Source organism: Salvelinus namaycush, chromosome 29, assembly GCF_016432855.1.
Source record: "Salvelinus namaycush isolate Seneca chromosome 29, SaNama_1.0, whole genome shotgun sequence".
NCBI classification, from domain to species: domain Eukaryota; kingdom Metazoa; phylum Chordata; class Actinopteri; order Salmoniformes; family Salmonidae; genus Salvelinus; species Salvelinus namaycush.
Window position 1 is genome coordinate 1,380,103 of NC_052335.1, and position 27,665 is coordinate 1,407,767.

The window sequence follows — 27,665 nt, forward strand, 5'->3', positions numbered from 1 at the left end:
ATCAAATAATTGATCAGTAACAATTACAAGTACCTTACTGTAATAGTTTTAGCAACTTATTTTGCTAGTACTGTCTGGGAGGGGTCTGAGTGGGGAGGGGAAAACTGAAAGCTGTTATTACTAGCCGTTATTGGCAGAGAGGTTTGTAACTCTTTGTTATTGGTCTTTTAACCAAATTACATCCTGGCAATGCCACCAGGCAAGCCGAAACACCCGTCAAAGCAAGCCTGCTATTTTCAACCAGCAACTATCCGGAAATAACACTGATACAAACAATTTTACAGTGTTGGTTTCATCAGTTATTGTACAGTATGATAGAAAACACAGAAAAAAACATAATTTTGACTGCACTGGGCCTCTAACAAGCCATGCCTGCTTGCGTTGGTGTTAGACGGCAGGAAGTGTAATTTATAGAAGGGAATATGAGGGCATATTTTATCGGTCTGGCACTGATGGAGGACACACAAGACAGGTGTGCCTAGTTAGCTTTCTAATTTCCCCAAAATACCACTAGAATAAAGGAAGATGAACAACAAGAGAGAGAGAGAGAGAGATGTAGGGAGAATCTCAATTGCATAATCCTCACATCCTCCCCTCCCATACTTCTCAAAACCCATTGGATGAGAAAGCCAGGGATCCCTCCCCTCTGAGAGAATGACCGTTTTTTAATCCTTCAGAAATCCTGCCATTCAGTAATGTTTTCATTGACGTTGGCATTTGTGTTGGTATTTCCAGTGGCACAGCCTGGCATTTCAACACGTCTCCGAGGGATGCGGCTTTAAACACACGCAGCACTTCCTCTATAAATGCTGTGCTGATGTCCTTAAGATGCTCTCAGAAATCATGAACAGACATCCCCATCCCTTTAGCCTGTTCATTTAAAAACGGATGGACAATACAGTAGCCTGCTTATCTACAGCTTAAAGTGGTAGCATTAGAACATCACTCAATAAAGGCACAAAGGTATTGTGGCTCCTTCCAGTCATCAAACAACAAGGCAACCCTCCCCACTCCTCTGTCATTGTTCAAGAAAAAAATATTCTAGATTTGTGGGTTAGGGTCGGGTGCGGGCCTCAGATTTTCCCTTTATCACATATAGTTGGGCGGTTGCTACAGAACACCTGACCCGCACATCACTAACGTACACCCCCTCCACCCGTATCTCTCTCCCCACCCCCGTCTTACCTGTTCATGTTTGGTGAGGCGTGTCTTGTTGTGGATGTCTGAGGAGACAAGGTTGAACTGATGTCTCTCTGCCAGCAACCTCAGTAGGATGACCACTGTCCTGCTGCCACACTTCCCCACGCGGTTATACACCACCTGACTGGGGAACGGCAGAACCTGCAAGGGGAACACAAGAAAACACACACTGCTGAGTGAGGAGATTAAACAACTATATAATCAAAGAACAATTAGTTTATCAATGCCACTGATTGTTGCCTTGGGAAGGAAAAATAAGGTAAAGATAAGGCTAAGAATAATGTCAGGTGGAGCTTAAACGTGACACCAGGTAAGAAAATGGAAATAAACTGACAATGGGATTGGATCCCTCATTTCCCTCAACTGTCACTCTGTTCTTCCCATGGGCTGTTCTCACTCGACCCCCGATGCCCTGCAATCCTGCAGATACACTATATATACAAACGTATGTGGACACCCCTTCAAATGAGTGGATTCGGCTATTTCAGCCACACCCATTGCTGACTGGTGTATACAATTGAGCACACCTCCATGCAATCTCCATAGACAAACATTGGCAGTAGAATGGCCATCCTGAAGAGCTCAGTGACTTTCAACATGGCACGTCATAGGATGCCACCTTTCCAACAAGTCAGTTCATCAAATTTATGCCCTGCTAGAGCTGCCTCGGTCATCAGTAAGTGCGGTTATTGTGAAGTAGGAATGTCTAGGAGCAACAACAGCTCAACCGCGAAGTGGTAGGCCACACAAACTCATAGAACATGACCACCAAGTGCTGAAGCGCATAGTGTGTAAAAATCGTCTGTCCTCGGCTGCAACACTCGCTCAGCACAAGAACTGTTCGCCTGAGAACTTCATGAATTAGATTTCCATGGCCGAGCAACCGCACACAAGCCTAAGATCACCATGCGCAATGCCAAGCGTCGGCTGGAGGGGTGCTGATTGCGGCCAATGGACTCTGGAGCAGTGGAAACATGTTCTCTGTAGTGATGAATCACGCTTCACCATCTGGCAGTCCAACGGACGAATATGGGTTTGGCGGATGCCAGGAGAACGCTCCCTGCCCCAATGCATAGTGCCAACTGTAAAGTTTGGTGGAGTAGGAATAATGGTTCAGGCTAGGCCCCTTAGTTCCAGCCTTATTCTAAAATGTATTAAATAGTTTTTTCCCCCTCATTAATATACACACAATATCGCATATTGACAAAGCAAAAACTGGTTTTTAGAATTTTGGGGAAATTTAAGAAAAAAAATATGATCATTTACATAAATATTCAGACCCTTTACTTAGTACTTTGTTGAAGCACCTTCGGCAGCGATTACAGCCTCAAGTCTTCTTGGGTATGACGCTACAAGCTTGGCACACCGGTATTTGGGGAGTTTCTCCCATTCTTCCCTGCACATCCTGTCAAGCTCTGTCAGGTCGGATGGGGAGCGTCGCTGCACAGCTATTTTCAGGTCTCTCCAGTGATGTTCAAGTCCTGGCTCTGGCTGGGCCACTCAAGGTCATTCAAGAGACTTGTCCCGAAGCCATTCCTGCATTGTCTTGTCTGTGTGCTTAGGGTCGTTGTCCTGTTGGAAGGTTAACCTTCACCCCAGTCTGAGGTCCTGAGCGCTCTGGAGCAGGATTTCATCAAGGATCTCTTTGTACTTTGCTCCATTCATCATTCCCTTGACTCTGACTAGTCTCCCAATCCCTGCCACTGAAAAACATCCCCACAGCATGATGCTGCCACCACCATGCTTCACAGTAGGGATGGTGTTGGCCAGGTGATGAGAGATGCCTGGTTTCTTCCAGACATTACTCTTGGCATTCAGGCCAAAGAGTTCAATCTTGGTTTTATCTTGGTTTAATCTTGTTTCTTATGGTCTAATAGTCCTTTACGTACCTTTTGTCAAACTCCAAGCGGCTGTCATGTGGCTTCCATCTGGCCAGTCTACAATGAAGGCCTGATCTGATTGGTGGAGCGCTGCGGAGATGGTTGTCCTTCTGCAAGGTTCTCCCATCTCCACAGAGGAACTCTGGAGCTCTGTCAGAGTGACTATCAGGTTCTTGGTGACGTGCCTGACCAAGGCCGGATAATTCCTTCAACCTCATGGTTTGGTTTTTGCTCTGACGTGCACTGTCAACTGTGGGACCTTACAGTATATAAACAGGTGTGTGCCTTTCCAAATCATGTCCAATCAATTGAATTTACCACAGGTGGACTACAATCAAGTTGTAGAAACATCTCAAGGATGATCAATTGAAACAGGATGAACCTAAGCTCAATTTTGAGTCTTATAGGAAAAGGTCTGAATACTTACAGTATGTAAATAAGGTATTTATGTTATTTTGCTGACATTGCTTCCAGAGGCAGTTTGGAACTCGGTAGTGAGTATTGCAACTGAGGACAGGCACTTAAGCTCACAGAACGGGACCGCCGAGTGCTGGTGTGGCCTACCACTTCTTGGCTGAGCCATGGTTCCTCCTAGATGTTTCCACGTCACAATAAAAGCACTTACAGTTGACCGGGTCAGCTCTAGCAGGGCACTATTTTGGATCACCAGGCTGCTGATATCATGCAGCCTTCAGTTTTTGTGTTTATACCTTTTTTATAACAACAATGACAAGTTTGATGTCGGACGACAATTGAATGTTCATGATGTCACTGTGACAACTGTCGATAGACGTAGTATAAACCAGCCTTCAGTCTTGATCTTTGGTTGTTTTGTACATGGCCTCATGTGAATCCTTAAAGAGTGTCAGGGGTGCGTACTGGCAGCAGAGAAGTCAGACAGAGGAGAGCAAAACTGTGTTTCCAACGGCTCAGTTTAATCATAAAAACCCACCGGCTACAGAACAATGAAATAAATGGGTACAAAACCCGACGCACACCAGAACATAACGTGCACAGGCACTGACAACAAACAATTATGGACAAGGACATGGGGGGGAACAGAGGGTTAAATACACAACATGTAATTGATGGAATTGGAACCAGGTGTGATAGAAGACAAGACAAAACCAATGGAAAATGAAAAGTGGATCGGCGATGGCTGGAGGGTCGGTGACGTCGACCGCCGAACGCCGCCCGAACAAGGAGAGGGACCGACTTCGGCGGAAGTCGTGACAAAGAGATGGTTGGGGCTAAAGCTTAAAGTCAAATCAAATTAAACTGTATTCGTCACATGTGCAGAATACAACAAGTGTAGACCTTACCGTGAAATGCTTACTTACAAGCCCTTAAACAACAATGCAGTTCAAGAAGAGTGAAGAAAATATTTACTAAATAAACTAAAGTTAAAAAGTAACACAATAACATAACGAGGCTATATACAGGGGGTGCCAGTACCGAGTCAGTGTGCGGGGGTACAGGTTAGTTGAGGTAATATGTACAGGTAGGTAGGTGTGAAGTGACTAGGCATATTTAATACACAGTGAGTAGCAGCAGTGTACAAAGCAAACGGAGGGGGTGGGGTCAATGTAATAGTCCGGTGGCCATTTGAATAATTGTTGAACAGTCTTATGGCTTGGGGTAGAAGCTGTTAAGGAGCCTTTTGGTCCTAGACTTGGCACTCCGGTACCGCTTGCCTTGCGGTAGCAGAGAAAACAGTCTGACGTGGGTGACTGGAGTCTCTGACAATTTTATGGGCTTGCCTCTGACACCACCTATTATATAGGTCCTGGATGGCAGGAAGCTTGGCCCCAGTGATGTACTGGGCCGTACACACTACCCTCTGTAGCGCCTTACGGTTAGATGCCGAGCAGTTGCCATACCAGGCGGTGATGCAACCGGTCAGGATGCTCTCGATGGTGCAACTGTAGAAATTTTGAGGATCTGGGGACCCATGACAAATCTTTTCAGTCTCCTGAGGGGGAAAAGGTTTTGTCGTGCACTCTTCACTCTTCACAACATTCTTGGTGTGTTTGGATCATGATAGTTTGTTGGTGATGTGGACACCACATGTTGAAACTCTCGACCCACTCCACTACAGCCCCGTCGACGTTAATGGGGGCTTGTTCGGCCTGCCTTTTCCTGTAGTGCACGATTAGCTCCTTAGTCTTGCTCACATTGAGGGAGAGGTTGTTGTCCTGGCACCCCACTGCAAGTTCTCTGACCTCCCTATAGGCTGTCTCATTGTTGATGTCGGTGATCATTGTCGGTGATCAGGACTACCACTGTTGTCGTCAGCAATCTTAATGATGGTGTTGGAGTCGTGTTTGGCCACGCAGTCGTGAACAGGGTGTACAGGAGGGGACTAAGTACACACCCCTGAGGGGCCCCAGTGTTGAGTATCAGTGTGGCAGACGTGTTGTTGCGTACCCTTACCACCTGGGGGTGGCCCGTCAGGAAGTCTAGGATCCAGTTGCAGAGGGAGATTTTTAGTCCCAGTGTCCTTAGCTTAGTAATGAGCTTTGTGGGCACTATGGTGTTGACTACAGCTCAGCGTTCAATGAACAGCTTTCTCACATAGGTGTTCCTTTTGTCCAGGTGGGAAAGGGCAGTGTGGAGTGCAATTGCATCATCTGTGAATCTGTTGGGCCGGTATGTGAATTGGAGTGGGTCTAGGGTATCCGAGAGGATGCTGTTGATTTGATCCATGACCAGCCTTTCAAAGCACTTCATGGCTACCGACGTGAGTGCGACGGGGCGGTAATCATTTAGGCAGGTTACCTTCGCTTCCTTGGGCACAGGGACTATGGTGGTCTGCTTGAAACATATAGTTATTACAGACTCAGTCAGGGAGAGGTTGAAAATGTCAGTGAAAACACTTGCCAGTTTGATCGCGCATGCTTTGAGTACACATCCCGGTAATCCAGAACAGCTAGTGCTCTCGTGCATGCTTCAGTGTTGCTTGCCTCAAAGCAAGCATACAATGCATTTAGCTCGTTTGGTAGGCTCACGTCATTGGGCAGCTCGCGTCTGGGTTTCCCTTTTGTAGTCCATAATAGTTTTCAAGCCCTGCCACATCCAACGAGCGTCAGAGCCGGTGTAGTAGGAGTCAATCTTGACGCTTTGCTTGTTTGATGGTTCGTCTGAGGGCATAGTGGGATATCTTATAAGCGTCTGGATTAGTGTCCCGCTCCTTGAAAGCGCCAGCTCTAGCCTTTAGCTCGATGTGGATGTTGTCTGTAATCCATGGATTCCGGTTGGGATATGTACGTACGACGTCGTCGATGCACTTATTGATGAAGCCGATGACTGAGGTGGTATACTCCTCAATGCCATTGGATGAATCCCGGAACATATTCAAGTCTGTGCTAGCAAAACAGTCCTGTAGCATCCGCATCATCTGACCACTTCCGTGTTGAGCGAGTCACTGGTACTCCCTGCTTTAGTTTTTGCTGGTAAGCAGGAATCAGGAGTTTAGAATTATGGTCAGATTTGCCAAATGGAGGGTGGGGGAGAGCTTTGTATGCATCTCTGTGTGTGGAGTAAAGGTGGTCTCGAGTTTTTCCCCCCCTCTGGTTGCACATGTGACATGCTGGTAAACATTTGGTAAAACTGATTTAAGTTTGCCTGCATTAAAGTCCTCGGCCACTAGGAGCGCCGCTTCTGGAGCAGCATTTTCTTGTTTGCTTATGGCCTTATACAGCTGTTTGAGTGCAGTCTTAGTGCCAGCGTCGGTCTGTGGTGGTAAATAGACGGCAACGAATAATATATTTGAGAACTCTCTTGGAAAATAGTGTGGTCTAGAGCTTATCATAAGGTATTCTACCTCAGGCGAGCAATACCTCGAGACTTCTTTAATATTAGACATCGCACACCAGCTGTTATTGACAAAAGACACACACACCCCACCCCTCATCTTACCAGACATAGCTTCTCTGTCGGTGCATGGAAAATTCCGCCAACTCTATATTATCCGTGTCGTCGTTCAACCACGACTCGGTGAAACGTAAGATATTACAGTTCTTAATGTCCCGTTGGTAGGGTAATCGTAGGTCATCAATTTTATTTTCCAATGATTGCATGTTAACAAGTTGAATGGATGGCAGTGGGAGTTTATTCGCTTGCCTTCAGAATCTCAGAAGGCAGCCCGATCTGCGTCCTCCTTTTCTCTGTCTTTTCTTCGCGCAAATGATGGAGATTTGGGCCTGTTCCTGGGAGAGCAGTATTTGTAAAACTCGTTAAAGGAAAAAGCTGAGTAATCGCTGTTCTAATGTCCAGAAGCTCATTTCAGTCATAAAAGACGGAAGCAGCAACATTGTACAAAATAAGTTACAAGCAACGCAAAAAAACTAACAAAAAAGCACAGTTGTTTAGGAGCATGTAAAACATCAGCCATCCTCTTCGGCGCCATCTTAACCGCTTAAGAGGGTGTGAACAATGCTGAATGGGTGTAGACAAAGAAGAGCTCTCTAGTAGGTTTACCAAAACATTCAAGAGCCATTTTCTCAAAATTGAGGTTACAAGATTATCAGCGTTCAAAGCAGAATTACTTCCCCATTGTTCCTCAACTGTAGTGTATGATATATTATTTTCTAGCTCTGAGTCTCTACTTTTTATCCAGTATAAAAAACAATTTCAAATTTTGCTACACAATACCAAATCGAGCTGGTTGGTCAGATGTTGATGTTATTATCTAGCTAGCCAATTTGACGTGGTCCATCAATCAATGTAGCCACATATGTTCCAAGATGGCGTAGCAGTCAGACGTGTGTTTTATCTTGTCCTGTCCCATGTAAATATAATTTCTTTCCTCGTTTTTTTCGTATATATTTTCATCTCACTTACCATATACAGACTGAATATACTCTCCTGCAACCCACCTCACCCAATGTGATACGGATCTGCTATTTTTATACTTTAGAACTGGAATCCCCATCAGAAGCTAGCCAGCTAACTAACTACTAGTCAGTTAGCCACTGCTAGCGGTCCTCACCGTTAACTCGGACACCAGCAAGCCTCAGCTTGGTCAATACCTGCCAGTCTGCACAGAGCGATATCAACCAGAGCATATCGGACTGCTTTTTCTCCACCACATCTTCGGAATCCCACTGCAAGCTCTGAACCTTTACACCGGAACATCGCAGCTAGCTAGCTGCAATCCGAGTGGCTACTCCTGGCTAACGTCACTGTCCCGATGCAAGCTCCAGTTAGCCTTGAGCTAGCCTCGAGCTAGGCCCATCTCCCCGCTAGACAAAGAGGTCCACCAGCCAATTTTTGGGCTACAATACCTCTTTTGCCAATTGGCCTGGACCCTTTACTTCTGACATGGAGCCCCCCCAATCCATCACGACTGGTCTGCCGACGTATTCGTCCAAGGTGGTTTCAACAGGCTCTTCCGTTGCGACGTCGCCGGAGGCCCATCTGCTATCCCCGGCCCGCTAGCTGTCTGACTCGCCGTGTCTCCAGCTCGCCTAGTGTAGTAGCGACTACTGAATCGGCTCCCTGACTCATCTATTGCTACTCATTGGACCCTATGATCACTCAGCTACACATGCCTCTCCCTAATGTCAATATGCCTTGCTATTGATGTTTTGGTTAGTGATTATTGTCTTATTTCACTGTAGAGCCCCCTGCCCAATATGCCTTAGATAGCCCTTTTTGTTCAGCCCCCCCACACATGCAGTGACCTCACCCGGCTTAACTGGTGCCCCTAGAGACAAAACCTCTCATTGTCACTCAATGCCTAGGTTTACCTCCACTGTACTCACATCCTACCATACCCTTGTCTGTACATTATGCCTTGAATCTATTCTTCCACGCCAAGAAACCTGCTCCTTTACACTATGTTCCGAACACACTAGACGACCAGTTCTGATAGCCTTTAGCCGTACCCTTATCCTACTCCTCCTCTGGTGATGTAGAGGTTAACCCAGGCCCTGCAGCCTCCAGCATCACTCCCATTTACCAGGCACTCATTTGTTGACTTCAGTAACCGTAAAAGCCTTGGTTTCATGCATGTTAACATTAGAAGCCTCCTCCCTAAGTTTGTTTTATTCACTGCTTAAGCACACTCAGCCAACCCGGATGTCCAAAATTTCCATCCCCATCAACAACATTTTCCGACAAGATGGAACTGCTAAATGGGGTGGCATTGCAATGTACTGCAGAGATAGCCTGCAGAGTTCTGACATACTATGCAGGTCTGTGCCCAAACAATTTGAGTTTCTACTTTTAAAAATCCACCTTTCCAGAAACAAGTCTCTCACCGTTGCCGCTTGTTATAGACCCCCTCCCCAGCTGTGCCCTGGACACATATGTGAATTGATTTCCATCCATCTATCTACAGAGTTCATACAGTTAGGTGACCTAAACTGGGAAATGCAAAACACCCCGTCAGTCCTATAATCTAAGCTAGATGCCCTCAATCTCACACAAATCATCAAGGAACCTACCAGGTACAACCCTAAATCGGTAACCATGGGCACCCTCTTAGATATCATCCTGACCAACTTGCCCTCTAAATATACCTCTGCTGTCTTCAACCAGAATCACTGCTTCATTGCCTGCGTCCGTAATGGGTCTGCGTTCAAACGACCACCCCTCATCACTGTCAAACGCTCCCTAAAACACTTCAGTGAGCAGGCCTTTCTAATCGACCTGGCCCGGGTATCCTGGAAGGATATTGACCTCATCTCGTCAGTAGAGGATGCCTGGTTGCTCTTCAAAAGTGCTTTCCTCACCATCTTAAATAAGCATTCCCCATAAAAAACATGTAGAACTAAGAACAGATATAGCCCTTGGTTCACCCCAGACTTGACTGCCCTTGACTAGCAGCAAAACATCCCATGGCGTTCTGCATCAGCATCGAATAGCCCCCGCGATATGCAACTTTTCAGGGAAGTCAGGAACCAATATACACAGTCAGTTAGGAAAGATAAGGCTAGCTTTTTCAAACAGAAATTTGCATCCTGTAGCACTAATTCCCAAAAGTTTTGGGACACAGTAAAGTCCATGGAGAATAAGAGCACCTCCTCCCAGCTGCCCACTGCACTGAGGATAGGAAACACTGTCACCACCAATAAATCTCTGATCATTTCAATAAGCATTTTTCTACGGCTGGCCATGCTTTCCGGCTGGCCATGCTTTCCACCTGGCTACCCCTACCCCGGCCAGCTCTGAACCCACTGCAGCAACTTGCCCAAGCCCCCCCCCCCCGCGTCTCCTTCACCCTAATCCAGATAGCTGATGTTCTGAAAGAGCTGCAAAATCTGGATACCTACAAATCAGCTGGGCTAGACAACCTGGACCCGCTCTTTCTAAAATTATCCACCTAAATTTTTGCAAACCCTATTATTAGCCTTTTCTCCCCTCTGTAATATCATCTGAGATCCCCAAAGATTTGACAGCTGCCGCCATCATCCCCCTCTTCAAAGGGGGAGACACTCTAGAGCCAAACTGTTATAGACCTATATCCATCTTGCCCTGCCTTTCTAAAATCCCTCGAAAGCCAAGTTAACAAACAGATCACCGACTATTTCGAATCCCACCGTACCTTCTCCACTATGCAATCTGGTTTCCAACCTGGTCATGTGTGCACTTCAGCCACGCTCAAGGTCCTAAACGATATCTTAACCGCCATCGATAAGAGACAATACAGTGCAGCTGTATTCACCGACCTGGCCAAGGCTTTCGACTCTGTCAATCACCACATTCTTACAGGCAGACTTATTAGCCTTGGTTTCTCAAATGACTGCCTCGCCTGGTTCACCAACTAGTTCTCTGACAGAGTTCAGTGTGTCAAATCGGAGGGCCTGTTGTCCAGACCTCTGGCAGACTCCATGGGGGTGCCACAGGGTTCAATACTCAGGCCGACTCTTTTCTCTGTATATATCAATGATGTCGCTCTTGCTGTTGGTGATTTTTTTGATCCACCTCTACACAGAAGACACCATTCTGTATACATCTGGCCACTCTTTGCTCACTGTGTTAACAAACCTCCAAACGAGCGTCTATGCCATACAACACTCCTTCCGTGGCCTCCAACTGCTTTAAAATGCTAGTAAAACTAAATACATGCTCTTCAACCGATTTGCTACTGTCACGTTCCTGACCTTATTTCCTTTGTTTTGTCTTTGTTTAGTTGGTCAGGACGTGAGCTGGGTGGGCATTCTATGTTATGTGTTTCTATGTTGGGTTCATTTTCAATTAGCCTGATATGGTTCTCAATCAGGGGCAGGTGTTTTACGTTTCCTCTGATTGAGAACCATATTAAGGTAGGCTGTTCTCACTGTTTGTTTGTGGGTGATTGTTCCTGTGTCAGTGTTTGTTTCACACGGGACTGTTTCGTTCGTTCGTGTTTTCCTTCCTGTTCATGCGTTCTTTCCTGTTCGTGCGTTCTTGTTATATGTTCTCAAGTTCAGGTCTGTTAACGTCATTTATTGTTTTGTAGTTCATCAAGTGTTTTTTCGTGTTCGTTCTTTCACAAATAAATCAAGATGTATTCACACTATGCTGCATATTGGTCCGATCCTTGCTCATCCTCAGACGAGGAGGAGGACGAGCGTTACCACCTCCACTGGCCGGGCTAGATTGAGCATTGAGCCAGGTGCCATGAAGCCGGCTCAACGCGTCTGGTCTCCAGTGCGTCTCCTCGGGCCGGCATACATGGCACCAGCCTTACGCATGGTGTCCCCGGTTCGCCAACACAGCCCAGTGCGGGTTATTCCACCTCCCCGCACTGGTCGGGCTACGGGGAGCATTCAACCAGGTAAGGTTGGGCAGGCTCGGTGCTCAAGGGAGCCAGTACGCCTGCACGGTCCGGTATATCCGGCGCCACCTCCCCGCCCCAGCCCAGTACCACCAGTGCCAACACCACGCACCAGGCTTCCTGTGCGTCTCCAGAGCCCTGTTCCTCCTCCACGCACTAGCCCTGTGGTGCGTGTCTCCAGCCCGGTACCACCAGTTCCGGCACCACGCACCAAGCCTCCTGTGCGTCTCCAGAGCCCTGTGCGCCCTGTTGCTGCTCCCTGCACTAGCCTTGAGGTGCGTGTCTTTAGCCCGGTACCACCAGTTCCGGCACCACGCACCAGGCCTACTGTGCGCCTCAGCCGGCCAGAGTCTGCCGTCTGCCCAGTGCCGCCTGCACTGCCCGTCTGCCCAGTGCCGCCTGCACTGCCCGTCTGCCCAGTGCCGCCTGCACTGCCCGTCTGCCCAGAGCCGCCTGCGCTGCCCGTCTGCCCAGTGCCGTCTGCGCTATCCGTCTGCCCAGCGCCGTCTGAACTGCCCGTCTGTCCTGAGCCTTCAAAGCCGCCCATCTGTCCTGAGCCTTCAAAGCCGCCCGTCTGTCCTGAGCCTTCAGAGCCGTCCGTCAGTCAGGAGCCGCTAGAGCCGTCCGCCAGACAGGAGCCGCTAGAGCCGCCCGCCAGACAGGAGCAGCCAGAGCCGCCCGCCAGACAGGAGCAGCCAGAGCCGCCTGCCAAACAGGAGCAGCCAGAGCCGCCCGCCAGACAGGAGCAGCCAGAGCCGCCCGCCAGACAGGAGCAGCCAGAGCCGCCCGCCAGACAGGAGCAGCCAGAGCCGCCCGCCAGACAGGAGCAGCCAGAGCCGCCCGCCAGACAGGAGCAGCCAGAGCCGCCCGCCAGACAGGAGCAGCCAGAGCCGCCAGCCAGCCATGACCTGCCAGAGCCGCCAGCCAGCCATGACCTGCCAGAGCCGTCAGCCAGCCATGACCTGCCAGAGCCGTCACTCAGTCCGGAGCTGCCCCTCAGTCCGGTGCTGCCCCTCAGTCCGGTGCTGCCCCTCAGTCCGGTGCTGCCTCTCAGTCCGGTGTTGCCCCTTAGTCCGGTGCTGCCCCTTAATCCAGTGGGGTTAATATGGTGGGTAGCCATTAGGAGGAGGCCACGGAAGCGGGGATTAACTATGGTGGGGTAGGGACCACGTCCAGAGCCAGAGCCGCCACCGTGGACAGATGCCCACCCAAACCCTCCCCTATAGGTTCAGGTTTTGCGGCCGGAGTCCGCACCTTGGGGGGGTACTGTCACGTTCCTGACCTTATTTTCTTTGTTTTGTCTTTGTTTAGTTGGTCAGGACGTGAGCTGGGTGGGCATTCTATGTTATGTGTTTCTATGTTGGGTTCATTTTCAATTAGCCTGATATGGTTCTCAATCAGGGGCAGGTGTTTTACGTTTCCTCTGATTGAGAACAATATTAAGGTATTAAGCTGTTCTCACTGTTTGTTTGTGGGTGATTGTTCCTGTGTCAGTGTTTGTGCCACACGGGACTGTTTCGTTCGTTCGTGTTTTCCTTCCTGTTCATGCGCTCTTTCCTGTTCGTGCGTTCATGTTATATGTTCTCAAGTTCAGGTCTGTTAACGTCGTTTATTGTTTTGTAGTTTATCAAGTGTTTTTTCGTGTTCGTTCTTTCACAAATAAATCAAGATGTATTCACACTACGCTGCATATTGGTCCGATCCTTGCTCATCCTCAGACGAGGAGGAGGACGAGCGTTACAGCTACCCACCCTCCCGACTAGCATCACTACTCTGGATAGTTCTGACTTAGAATATGTGGACACATTTCTAGGTGTCTGGTTAGACCGTAAACTCTCCGTCCAGACTCACATTAAGCATCTACAATCCAAAATCAAATCTAGAATCGGCTACCTATTTCGCAGCAAAGCCTCCTTCACTCATGCTGCCAAACATACCCTCGTAAAACTGACTATCCTACCGATCCTTGACTTCGGCGATGTCATTTACAAAATAGCCTCCAACAAGCTACTCAGCAAACCAGATGCAGTCTATCACAGTGCCACCCGTTTTGTCACCAAAGCCCCATATACTACCCACCACTGTGACCCGATGCTCTCATTGGCTGGCCATCGCTACATATTTGTCACCAAACCCACTGGCTCCAGGTCATCTATAAGTACATTAGGGCTACTTACCACTGTTTACCAAATGTACAAAGTTTATACCGTTAACTTGCAAAGAAAACACTAACAATACAACGGCAAACGCGTCCTTCTGCTGCTTGACAGACACAAAGGATGGGAAGTTCAAATAAATCATTATCATCATACTTGTCAGGTATAGTTCGCTTTTATATCACTCAATCATCCAATTAATGGTGGCCAATATTGATAGATCGCTACCCTCACGCATCTGAAATGACACAATCAATTGATGTTTACTGATCACAAAAAGCATGCAGTTACTTGCTGTATACCTCCTGATGTGTGCAATTGTTTCGCACGGAATAATTGGATATTTGTTGTTCTGACTATGCTCTTCAAGATGTGATGATATAACAACCAAATAGTTTACATTTATTTAACAATCCCTGAAAACGGCATCAATGGTTTTAGCGGCACTGGGGTTCTCCTTGCCCCTCAGCAGGCACATCTGACCTTATTGTGATGTTTTAGTGACAACGACCTATATAAGAATGCATTTTGTCATTGTTTTGAACAGTCTCATGTTGAGCAGAGCTGTCTGGACTCTCTGGGGTAGGACTGTTATTGTGTTTATGGCTGAGATACAATCTACAAATAAAGATTAATAGCAAGCAGACTGTGACTAAGCACATACTGTACACACACACACACACACTACTTCCTGACACACACTTAACTGTAGTTCCTAGAAACAAACCGTAGTGCCAGGCCTGTAACTCGGCCTACCATGGGAATAGTGTGCAGTACTTCTGTTTTGAGTTAGCGTGGCTGTGCTGCGTGTACATCACTGCTGGCACAGAGATTCTCATCCCTGGCTGCTCTGCATGTCGACATCTCGGTCAGGACATGCTGGAGTACTCCACACTTCCTGTTGTTAACCCGCTGTCTGCCTGATTATCTCTTTCCTCTCCCTTCCTACCCAGAGTGGAGCGGATTCACTGAGCTACACGGTTAATGGGACATCATCTCACATTAGAGAACATCTGAGACAATAAAAAAGAGCACAAGCAAACTATTAAAATACTGGCCAATGGGGAATAAAATATGTTAAGAAACAGGAAAACAGTCGCTACTTGTTATTTTGGGGTTTTTCGTCTTGCTCAGATACAGGGCTAAATTCATACGTGTGCATGCCATGAATCCAAACAGCCAATTTCAGGGAAATGTGTCCCAAAACACGAGAGACTTGCATACCGTTGCGCGTTTCCTTACACCTTATAGTTTGAGGGCTTTTGCTTTTATTTAAGTTTAGCTCTTTTTACACTTTTCAAATACCTTCAAAACAGAAATTCCTTCCATTAAGAGCATGCTTTGCCATAACCAGTTAAGGTATACTTAACTAAGCCTCTGTCAGAAATAGCCAAACAACTTCAGTTTAAGGGGCAAATTAGAGGATGCCACATCTCACGTAGCGTTAGCCGCTAACGTAGCATTACCATCACTGTCTGAGAGGATGACATAATGACAGACGCGGCTAATAGCAATGTTGCCGTCACAGAGGGCAGGGAAAACTAGGGGCTTAGCCACCCCAGTATAAACCATCTGATGTGGTTGCTAATGGTAGCTAGCGGCTAAACTTTGAGCTGAAAGGAGGGAAGAAAAAGAGGGGGTTAACCACAAGTATAATTAGTAATACAGTACCAGCCAGTATAGCCCACACAAGAGCACAGGGCTTTAAAGTAGTAGTCTATCAGTCCTTTCTCTCCATTATAATCCCACTAGTCAGTGATTTAACAGATTGCAGTGCTACTGTGTCCGTGTTCTATGATAAAGAAATAGTTTGGATTCATCATTATGACTTAGGAAACAGACAAGCTGTTCCTGGCTGCCTTTGGCTTATCCCGACTCTGACCAGTCAGCCTTTCCAGATGGCCAACAGCCTCTCCGTTAAATCCTAGCAGTACAAAAGCAAGGTTGATATGAGCCAGCCACCAGTTCTCTCGTCCACAGTTATTCCTGTCCATGTGACCATGTTATCTTGGTCAAGTGGTCAGGAAAAACTCCTGGCCCATCTCAGCGCTTCTGATCACCACAGTCCAGACAGTTACGCCACAGTTCACACCAGCCCCTGTTCAGATAGAAAATACCATGGCTTGTACTTTACCTCAAAGTTAGCCTGGGTTAGTGGCCAACACTACAACAGACCTCTCCAAGTCAACATAATAACATATAAACATGGGCCAGATGTTGCCAGGATTAATCAAAACAGCCAGACCTTTAGGTCAGCTCCAAACAGACACGTAGCCAGACCTCTCCTCACACACAAGCACACACACACACCAGATAAACTCTGAACACATAGCCAAATATAGCTAGCCTAGACACGTTCACGAACACAGAAATGTGTCTCCCACCAAAAAAACACAACACCGTAATTATCCAATTTGTGAGTTGGATTGATAAATCTGTCACCGCAGCACAGAGAGAGAGAGAAGGGGGAATGTGAGACAGGAAAAATAGACTGAAAGAGAGGTGGATCAAAGAGAGGATGATATAGACAGGTGGTAGGTAGAAGGGCGAAACTAGTGGATGAAAGAAACTGTGGATAAAGGTTGAAAAAGAAAGGATAGAAATAGAAAGGGTGAGAAGAAATAGAAGTGAGATCGAGGCAGACCGATGCAGCTGGCCAGACACAAGGCCCCAGTGTGTGTGTGTGTGTCTGTCTGTCTGTCTGTCTGTCTGTCTGTCTGTCTGTCTGTCTGTCTGTCTGTCTGTCTGTCTGTCTGTCTGTCTGTCTGTCTGTCTGTCTGTCTGTCTGTCTGTCTGTCTGTCTCAGTATTTAGTATTTAGAGTGAGTTCACTCACAGCTCCTCCAGACATAGACCTCACCCTTATCCTGCCTGGACTGGACTGGCACACAACACAGGGCAGCACATCAGAGAGAGATGGGGGGAAAGAAAAGGGGAGTGTAAAATAAAGACAAGCACAAGGAGAGGGGAAGAGAAAGAGGGTGGAGAGCATGGCTAAGATGTAGTGTGAGGTATAGAAAGATGGAGTGATGAAAAATAAAGAGGTCTTACCCTGGGAGCTGGGGGTCCGTGGTCATCGAGATACGTGGACTCTCCTGTGAAGAAACAGGTATAGATATGTAGAATGTGATAATATTCAGAGGGACTACAGTCCAACAGTCGTATTATGGCAAATCCACTGGCAGCACAGATTCACAGGCTAGTGAACTCAAGTCAAGGGTAACCAAAGTACTTAATAAATGTCAGACAGACAGGCAGACCACAGGTGTAATAAAAAATCTATGTCCAGCCACAACAATCTTCAATAGCCACCTAAAAACGGTCATGTCGGAATGTCGTCATGAGTGAGTTACAATGGTTCCTCCTTTAGAAGTTGCGTCATTCTGCGGCACACCCTGCGTACTGCTGCAGCATTCTGTGGCACGTCGTTTCATTCTCAGCCATTTCTTCTGTTACTGCAAGTTATTGCTGGTTTGACCACCAGAGTTCATCTTTGAGAAGCATTTGATAGTACTCCGTATTGGCATTACCAGAGAATTTAAAACCTTTTTTGTAATAACATAGTATATGAGATTGATTTTAAGACATTTGGCTTAATTAATTTGATTAATATTATGGTGTTTCCGTTCAGAGAAAAATTGTCAGTTTGTAAATTCAGACGTTTCGCTCTCAGAGCGCACACTGGACATTCGGGCCGAGGAGTAGGGTTGATTTGAGCATTCTGGCCTTACAAGGGCAGTCAAGCACCCAAGCTAACGGTGCTTCGATGGTGGCTGTTGTCTGTGTGCAGAGGGTCCCTGGTTCGAGCCCAGGTAGGGGCGAGGAGAGGGACGGAAGCAAAACTGTTACACAGGCCCCATTGTAATCGATCGCAAGACCAGAAATAGTCAGAGATTTAAAAAAAAAAATCCCTACTTTTTCATTACGCACAGTTGACACCATCGAGGTGCGGATGTTAACTTTCTACACAAGTGGTTTTTTTCCAGTTTCGTCCGACGAACAGATTGTAGTGGTAAAATAAAAAGGGATACATTTTTTATGGAATTCTAAGCATCACTCCAGTCAAAACAGGCTCTGCGAACGTTCGATTCCATCAATTTGCTATGGGCTCGCGCTAGTGTTCCAGTTTAGCCAACGTTCTTAAGCCGTTTTTCGGCCCGTTCTATTGTCCAGCCGGTAGCTAGCCAGAGCGAATTTACGAAAGCACGCGAATGTCCATTGAGAAAGCACAACGACTATACCATTTAGCTAAGCTAAGAATGATGAGAATAATCAAGTCAAGAGGGTAGTTAGATAGCCTATAGTTAGATGGCAAGTTTGATGTATAACTACTAACGTTAGGTAGCTAGCTAACATACCCGGTACATACTGCTGTAATGATATGGTATGTGGTTCGTAAGGAGAGCATAGTTAACAAATTGTCAGCCAACATAACGTGTAAGGTAACTTATTTGAAAAGTCATTACTTTATTACATTGAGTAGCAAGCTACCCCTTGGTCGTTATGGCAAATCTGGTCTGTGATAGGAGTTTTTTTTTTCACACCTAGCTCGGCTATTAGACTATTCTTTAGTAAAGGTTGAATAGTCTATTGTTCAGCTATTAGCCCTCCTCCCCAACTTGCAACAAATTGCTGTTCCTATCTCATTCCTTTCCCTCTTCCACGGGTCATCATTCTGCTCCTGAATGGCTCGCATGTGGGCGTGCTGGCAGGATATGGCAGCATCTTCGGTTGTGCGTCAAGAATTCTGCACACAGTAGCACGTTTGTATGAAAGAGTGGTTATTCACAGGCAAATTGTTATATGCTATTGAGGTACATTTGTGTCTTTTTGTCGAGAGCAAAACCTTTTTTATTTTCAATCAAAAAGAATTGTTCTGGAAGCAACTTTTTCCCGACACAAAGGAAGTCAAAGCGGACACCTACGAAGATGTTGTCATCTCAGGTAAGCAGCACTGGGCTGTATTGACGTATCCTAAAAATGACATCTGCTGCTTTAGATTGAACGGTCATATCTGTTATTGTTTTCATATCTATAACAAATAAGCTGTTTTCTTTACTTTCAGAGACCGAGCTGACCAAGGGGTCAAAAATGTAGATATTGCCAGTTGTTCACTGTCCGCCGTGGAAGCTTTATCGCTAGCAAAAGTGTCCATAACCAGAGGTAAACTTGTTTGTGTTCTTTTTCTCCATCTCTGCCTGTCTTGTTGTACATGGAACCTGTCTCACATGCATTAATTAAAAAACCTTTAAGATGTCAGCTGTTCATTTTCAGATTTACACCACATAAACTGGACTATCTGTCACTGGACTATCTGTTGCTGCTAAGTCATGATTTCCCTGGGGGTTAGCCTTGCAATATCCAAGTGGTGAGATACATAGCCCTCTATATTTAAATGTTTCAGGTACACTCCGATAGGTGTCTGCGTCACATACAGTATCTTCTATTGACATTATCTTCTATTGTTTGTCCTCATGTGTCTGTTTCAGCATAAAGTACTCTGTAGTCACTTAGTGTGGACACCAGGTGAGACCAGACACACACACAATAACAGTCTCTCTTCTTCACTTCATCCCTCTCCCCCTTCTCCCTAAATCCTCTAGGCTATATCAGCTGTTTTGGTGAACCCCTCCCGCATCTGAACTGGCTACATAGAGGGCATACCATGATCATAGGTGAGATGTCACTTGGTCGGGTCAACAGGAAGTATTATTAAAGAGATGCTTCACATTGAAATACAGACAGAGATGTAGTAGTCCCAGAGTTAATGATCCAAGGTCAGTTTTGCATTTCACCTCCTGATTTAAGATGACTGACCGTGTAAGAATAAAAAAAAACAAGGCTTAATCATGCTCTCTCGTCTGCAGGTATGTTTTGATGTGAGATAGGAAGCCAGTCCCGTCATCGCCACCTCACCTGCTCTTAATAAGATAACTTTCGATCCAACTGGGGGCCCAAGGCTGGTTAGGAGACACCGTAATTGTAATGAACTGAGAGAATATTAGGGTAGCACTGTAATTCATGAATCATATGCTGTCTGCCGCTGTTCTTACCTCTTTCCCTTTCTGTCTTCAACACCTCTCTCCCCACCTCGTCTTTCTTCAATGCACACCATATGTGCATTTAAGTACAGTTTGAACTTGTATTTATAATATTACAATTATCATAATGTAACGACCCTGGGTTTATAAGCGCGGAAATCGACTCTGCCGCTTGAGCATGCTTTTGCGGCACAGTCGATAGCGCGCCGGACCTCGGGCTAGAAGGTCGAGGGTTCGAGACCTGCTCCCTGCTGTTTCATTACATTGGTGTCAGAAGTGATCGGACCTTGCATCCACGGCAGTGCGTGTGCTTGGCCGGTGAGCGCGTTCCTGTAAGACGTAGAGTCGCAAGCTAGCGTGAGGACGCGCTCTTTGAAAGGAGGGAGTAGTGTAACGACCCTGGGTTTATAAGCGCGGAAATCGACTCTGCCGCACGAGCATGCTTTTGCGCACGAGCATGCTTTTGCGGCCCAGTCGATATCGCACCGGACTTCGGGCTAGAAGGTCGAGGGTTCGAGACCTGCTCTCTGCTGTTTCATTACAATAATTATAATGCATGTATCATGTATTTATAACACCTGAATAATGAACTTCTTTCAATAAAGTGTTTCACATTCTCCACTGGTTGAAATGAAGTGTCTCATTGAAATTCTATCCTGTGTCCTCAGATGAATGCAGATGAAGGGAGTTAGATATGCATAGTTTTTTTCTGTATATATGAATTACAAATCAATCATGTTTCTAGTCTGTTGCATAGTCACAATGTGTAATCATTGATGTCCCAGGAGCAGGAGTGGTAAACACTGTTGAAGTGTATAATTGTAATACATACATGCAGACACAGCATCATTCAAATAATGGAGTTTGATATGACTGAAGTTATAATAATACCTGAACCGCACCTTTATTTGCTAAGGAAGAGTATATGATCAGTGAATATATTCAATGTACAGGCTACAATGTGGGAATCTCATGCATGGTAATAACTACAGTACATGTGTATATAGGACTTGCATCCTTGGCACAATAAAGTTATTATATTCTACTCTATCCATAGGCTTCATTAATGCCATTCAGACTTGAAGTTGATACAAGAACTATGATGGCTGAGGTTCATAGATTGGTATGAATATTAGTTCAGAACCTAACGTTTTAGGGTCCATACACAGATCGGCTACATACTGTAGCTAGCTACACATCCATAGGCATACAGTTATTTTTATCCTCCACTACACAACAAGCAAGTAAATAGTTAGCTAGCTATGTTACTTCAGCTGCATTTCAAGGCAAGCTTACACAATTGTACATTCAATTTGCAGTAAATACTTTAGCTAGTTAGATTCTTTACATCCACTGTTTCACAAGATAACAGCCTGGTTTGCTGGTTTTCTCAGGAGTCCCTAAAACAACACGAATTACAAATTCATTCACCTAACACTAGCTAGCTGGCTAATGTTAGCTAGTCAGATAACTTGCTAATTAGCAATTTTCGTAAATTAACTTTATGACAAAAAATACGCACAAACGTTTGTCTCTACATTAACTAACATATTCCTCTCAATTGTACATTTTTGGCTTGACTCATTATGATGGTATAACAACTTACGTCTGGTTCCACCGTAATGTTTTGTCAGCCATCTTTGTTGAAGAACGCAACAAAGGCAAGGGTGGCTCGGGTCAAAATTCATCATTGGAACCACTTGATATGATTGGTTACATAAAAATCTTGGGACCCAAATGCATAATGAGTGCTCTAACTCCCCCTTGTGGTGGTCTGGAGCAATGAAGCCGTGACGCTGGGTACCTCTAAGTCCAGCGGTGCAAAGTCACAACTTTTAAAGGAGGAACCACTGTACAGCCCATTTATATAGTATCTGCCAGTGCGGAGCCATTTAATCTTGGACAAAGGGTCTCTTTCAAGGCCGCCTCACATTGAGGATCTATGCTCTCCTTTCAGCCAGCTCTCCAACTCCAGACCAAGGCTTCAGACAGCGGGCCTCTTCTTCTCCACTCTGCGCGCGGAGCCTGTCTAGAGACACTATACTTCCATCACCTTTAGAACATTCACAGGCAAGGACTAAATACATACAGTACCGTTCAAAAGTTTGGGGTCACTTAGAAATGTCCTTGTTTTCGAAAGAAAAGCACATTCTTTTGTCCATTACAATAACATCAAATTGATCAGAAATACAGTGTAGACATTGTTAATGACAATTATAGCTGGAAACGGCTAATTTTTTATGGAATATCTACATAGCCGTACAGAGGCCCATTATCAGCAACCATCACTCATGTGTTCCAATGGCCCGTTGTGTTAGCTAATGCGAGTTTATGATTTTTAAAGGCTAATTGATCATTAGAAAACCCTTCTGCAATTATGTTAGCACAGCTGAAAAATGTTGTGCAGATTAAAGAAGCAATACAACTGTCCTTCTTTAGACTAGTTGAGTATCTGGAGAATCAGAATTTGTGGGTTTGATTAATGACTCAAAATGTCCAGAAAAAAATACTTTCTTCTAAAACTGGCCTGTCTATTCTTGTTCTGAGAAATGAAGACCATTCCATGCGAGAAATTGCCAAGAAACTGAAGAATTCGTATAACGCTGTGTACTACTCCCTTCACAGAACAGCTCAAACTGGCTCTAACCAGAATAGAAAGAGGAGTGGGAGGCCCCGGTGCACAACTGAGCAAGAGGACAAGTACATTAAAGTATCTATTTTGAGAAACAGACACTTCACAAGTCCTCAAATGTCAGCTTCATTAAATGGTACCCGCAAAACACCATTCTCAACGTGAAGTGGCGACTCCGGGATGCTGGCCTTCTAGGCAGAGTTCCTCTGTCCAGTTTCTGTGTTATTTTGCCCATCTTAATCTTTTCTTTTTATTGGCCAGTCTGAGATATGGCATTTTTGTTGCAACTCTGCCTAGAAGGCCAGCATCCCGGAGTTGCCTCTTCACTGTTGACGTTGAGACTGGTGTGTATATATATATATATATATATATATATAGTTGAAGTCGGAAGTTTACATACACCTTATGTAAACTCAGTTTTAAACTCAGTTTTCCACAATTCCTGACATTTAATCCGAGTAAAAAATCCCTGTCTTAGGTCAGTTAGGATCACCACTTTATTTTAAAAATGTGAAATGTCAGAATAATAGAAAATTATTTATTTCAGCTTTAATTTCTTTCATCACATTCCCAGTGGGTCAGAAGTTTACATACACTTAATTAGTATTTGGTGGCATTGCCTCTAAATTGTTTAACTTGGGTCAAACGTTTCGGGTAGCCTTCCACAGGCTTCCCACAATAAGTTGGGTGAATTTTGTCCTATTCCTCCTGACAGAGCTGGTTTAACTGGGTCAGGTTTGTAGGCCTCCTTGCTCGCACACACTTTTTCAGTTCTGCCCACAAATTTTCTATAGGATTGAGGTCAGGGCTTTGTGATGGCCACTCCAATACCTTGACTTTGTTGTCCTTAAGCCATTTTGTCACAACTTTGGAAGTATGATTGGGGTCATTGTCCATTTGGAAGACTCAGTTGCGACCAAGCTTTAACTTCCTGACTGATGTCTTGAGAGGATGCTTCAATATATCCACATAATTCTCCTAACTCATGATGCCATCTATTTTGTGAAGTGCACCAGTCCCTCCTGCAGCAAAGCACCCCCACAACATTATACTGCCACCTCCGTTCTTCACGGTTGGGATGGTGTTCTTCGGCTTGCAAGCATCCCCCTTTTTCCTTCAAACATAACGATGGTCTTAATGGGCATTATGGCCATTGTTGTTTCATCAGACCAGAGGACATTTCTCCAAAAAGTATGATCTTTGTCCCCATGTGCAGTTGCAAACCGTAGTCTGGCTTTTTTATGGCGGTTTTGGAGCAGTGGCTTCTTCCTTGTTGAGCGGCCTTTCAGGTTATGTCGATATAGAACTTGTTTTACTGTGGATATAGATACTTTTGTACCTGTTTCCTCCAGCATCTTCACAAGGTCCTTTGCGGTTGTTCTGGGATTGATTTGCACTTTTCGCACCGAAGTACATTTATCTCTAGGAGACAGAACGCTTCTCCTTCCTGAGCGGTATGATGTCTGCGTGGTCCCATGGTGTTTATACTTGTGTACAATTGTTTGTACAGATGAACATGGTACCTTCAGGTGTTTGAAAATTTCTCCCAAGGATGAACCAGACTTGTGGAGGTCAACACATTTTTGCTGAGGTCTTGGATGATTTCTTTATGATTTTCCCATGATGTCAAGCAAATAGGCACTGAGTTTGAAGGTAGGCCTTGAAATACATCCACAGGTACACCTCCAATTGACTCAAATGATGTCAATTTGCCTATCAGAAGCTTCTAAAGCCATTTCTGGAATTTCCCAAGCTGTTTAAAGGCACAGCAACTTAGTGTATGTAAACTTCTGAAATTGAATTGAGAGAGAGAGGGGAGGTCGGCAGGGTAGTTCTCAAACATAAAGAGAAGGGAGAACCTCTACTTGAGTCTTGCTGGCAATAATGCTTTGATGACACCTAGGAGAGTGAGTGCAACCGTTGAAACCGCTTCTAATGCATACAGGAACAGACTCATTATTCATTGGTCTGAGCTATGTCGACCAAAGCCTTCTCTCTTGGCTTGGGCTCATTAGTACATTAGTTCTCTAAAGAGTGGCCTGGTGTCAGAATCACACACACACCACGCACACGCACACACACACACACACACACACACACACACACACACACACACACACACACACACACACACACACACACACACACACACACACACACACACACATCCCAGCAAGTATCCTTGCAGGTGTCTGAGTTATATAGTGTCAGCGTGACTTCCTACAGCACTTCTTTAGTACATTAGTTTATCAGCTGCTACAGTATATTAACATGGAGACAGCTGCACTGTGCACACACCCTCAGGTGTGTCTGCTGCACACACACACACACACACGCATGCATTCTTGCTGAGGAATGCTGAGGGAGGCTTGTCGTGTAGAGGTATCTGAGGTCGTTCCAGGGTAGGGAAAACGAGAGACAGATCCTCCCTGTCGTTCATCTTAAGGGCCGACCCCCTTTGTATGTTTCTCATTTGCTCTGTGCATCGGGATTGGAACTAATTTCTTCCAGGGCACATGCTCGTAAAAACAGACAGCTGCCATCCACCCACACCACCCACAACGACAGGAGCGGTGGAATCTACTGAGCCTCCATGGAGTTGTGTTCTTCTTTAGTCCGCTGTTCATTGTCACCTAAATCAGAGCCATTTTGGCTGCATTCACAACTGAACACAGCCCACATAGACTTAAACTATGGTTGGATTCTTTGGTTTCATGCTATGGCTATAAGTTCCATGGCGGTTTAGAGTGGAAACTTCTATGGTATACATCCTCTCACACTGGAGCCATGATGATCTTTGATGAACAGCCCTCTTTCTTATATGACACTCAATATGACACTCAATAATTGAGGCCAGAGATGGGGTAGGAAGAGGGAGATGGGGAAGAAGGGAGAGATGGAGGAAGGTAGAGAAGGCAGAGATGGGGGAGAACATGAGACATGGGGGAGGAAGGGAGAGATGGGGAGAAGGGCTTGGGTTCACACAGGAAGAGAGGTTGATGTTCCTTGACCCTCAGATAACACCTTACAGAGAGTTACAGAGAGGTGAGTGTAGGTGTCTCTCTCTTTCTGTATTTGTGTGTTTGTGTGTGTTTGTGTGGCCAAGGGGATAATAGGATTAATTTGTCATGGGACACATGGTAGTGCTACTGGCTGAGATACAGATGAAGGGTGCCGCACGTTAGGAGGTGCCATCAAACCTAACTGTTATTTTTCTAATTAGCTACCCATATGTAGTTAGTATGTTTACTCATCAGAAAATATCAAGCTAGATTAATTAATGTGGTTGTATAAATACTGTAAATAGATTGTAATTAGAGGTCGACCGATTATGGTTTTTCAACGCCGATACCGATACCGATTATTGGAGGACCAAAAAAAAAGCCGGTACCGATTTTTAAAATGTATTTGTAATAATGACAATTACAACAATGCTGAATGAACACTTAGTTTAACTTAATATAATACATCAATAAAATCAATTTAGCCTCAAATAAATAATGAAACATGTTCAATTTGGTTTAAATAATGCAAAAACAAAGTGTTGGAGAAAAAAGTAAAAGTGCAATATGTGCCATGTAAGAAAGCTAACGTTTAAGTTCCTTGCTCAGATCATGAGAACATATGAAAGCTGGTGGTTCCTTTTAACATGAGTCTTCAACATTCCCAGGTAAGAAGTTTTAGGTTGTAGTTATTATAGGACTATTTCTCTCTATACGATTTGTATTTCATATACCTTTGATTATTGGATGTTCTTATAGGCACTTTAGTATTGCCAGTGTAACAGTATAGCTTCCGTCCCTCTCCTCGCTTCTACCTGAGCTCGAACTAGGAACACATCGACAACAGCCACCCTCGAAGCAGCGTTACCCATGCAGAGCAAGGGGAACAACTACTCCAAGTCTCAGAGCGAGTGACGTTTGAACCGCTACTAGCGCGCACCCCGCTAACTAGCTAGCCATTTGACATGGCTAGCTAGTTACACCAGCCTAATCTCGGGAGTTGATAGGCTTGAAGTCATAAACAGGCTTGAAGGCTTGAAGCACAGCGACGAGCTGCTGGAAAAACGCACAAAATTGCTGTTTGAATGAATGCTTACGAGCCTGCTGGTGCCTACCATCGCTCAGTCAGACTGCTCTATCAAATCATAGACTTATTTATAACATAATAACACACAGAAATACGAGCCTTAGGTCATTAATATGGTCGAATCCGGAAACTATCATCTCGAAAACAAAACATTTATTCTTTCAGTGAAATACGGAACCGTTCCGAATTTTATCTAACGGGTAGCATCCATAAGTCTAAATATTCCTGTTACATTGCACAACCTTCAATGTTATGTCATAATTACGTAAAATTCTGGCAAATTAGTTTGCAACGAGCCAGGCGGCCCAAACTGTTGCATATACTCGTGCAATGAACGCAAGAGATGTGACACAATTTCACCTGGTTAATATTGCCTGCTAACCTGGATTTCTTTTAGCTAAATATGCAGGTTTAAAAATATATACTTCTGTGTATTGATTTTAAGAAAGGCATTGATGTTTATGGTTAGGTACAGTCGTGCAACGATTGTGCTTTTTTCGCAAATGCACTTTTGTTAAATCATCCCGTTTGGCGAAGTTGGCTGTCTTTGTTAGGAAGAAATAGTCTTCACACAGTTCGCAACGAGCCAGGCGGCCCAAACTGCTGCATATACCCTGACTCTGTTGCAAGAGAAGTGACACAAAGAAATTCATGTTACCAGGCAATATTAACTAAATATGCAGGTTTAAAAATATATACTTGTGTATTGATTTTAAGAAAGGCATTGATGTTTATGGTTAGGTACACATTGGAGCAACGACAGTCCTTTTTCGCGAATGCGCAACGCAGGACACGCTAGATAAAGTAGTAATATCATCAACCATGTGTAGTTAACTAGTGATTATGATTGATTGATTGATTGTTTTTTATAAGATAAGTTTAATGTTAGCTAGCAACTTACCTT

General features: G+C 45.2%; 1 protein-coding gene across 1 annotated transcript in view; it reads right to left on the reverse strand.

Moving 5' to 3' along the window:
- usta (uronyl 2-sulfotransferase a) overlaps window positions 1–27,665 on the reverse strand; it is a 205,422-nt gene that overhangs the window by 21,618 nt on the left and 156,139 nt on the right. The window contains exons 2-3 of the mRNA XM_038968668.1: window positions 17,051–17,094; window positions 1,186–1,341 (exon numbers count right to left, since the gene is read on the reverse strand). Of these exons, the coding sequence (XP_038824596.1) occupies window positions 1,186–1,341; window positions 17,051–17,094 (200 nt within the window). The remainder of the gene's footprint in view (window positions 1–1,185; window positions 1,342–17,050; window positions 17,095–27,665) is intronic.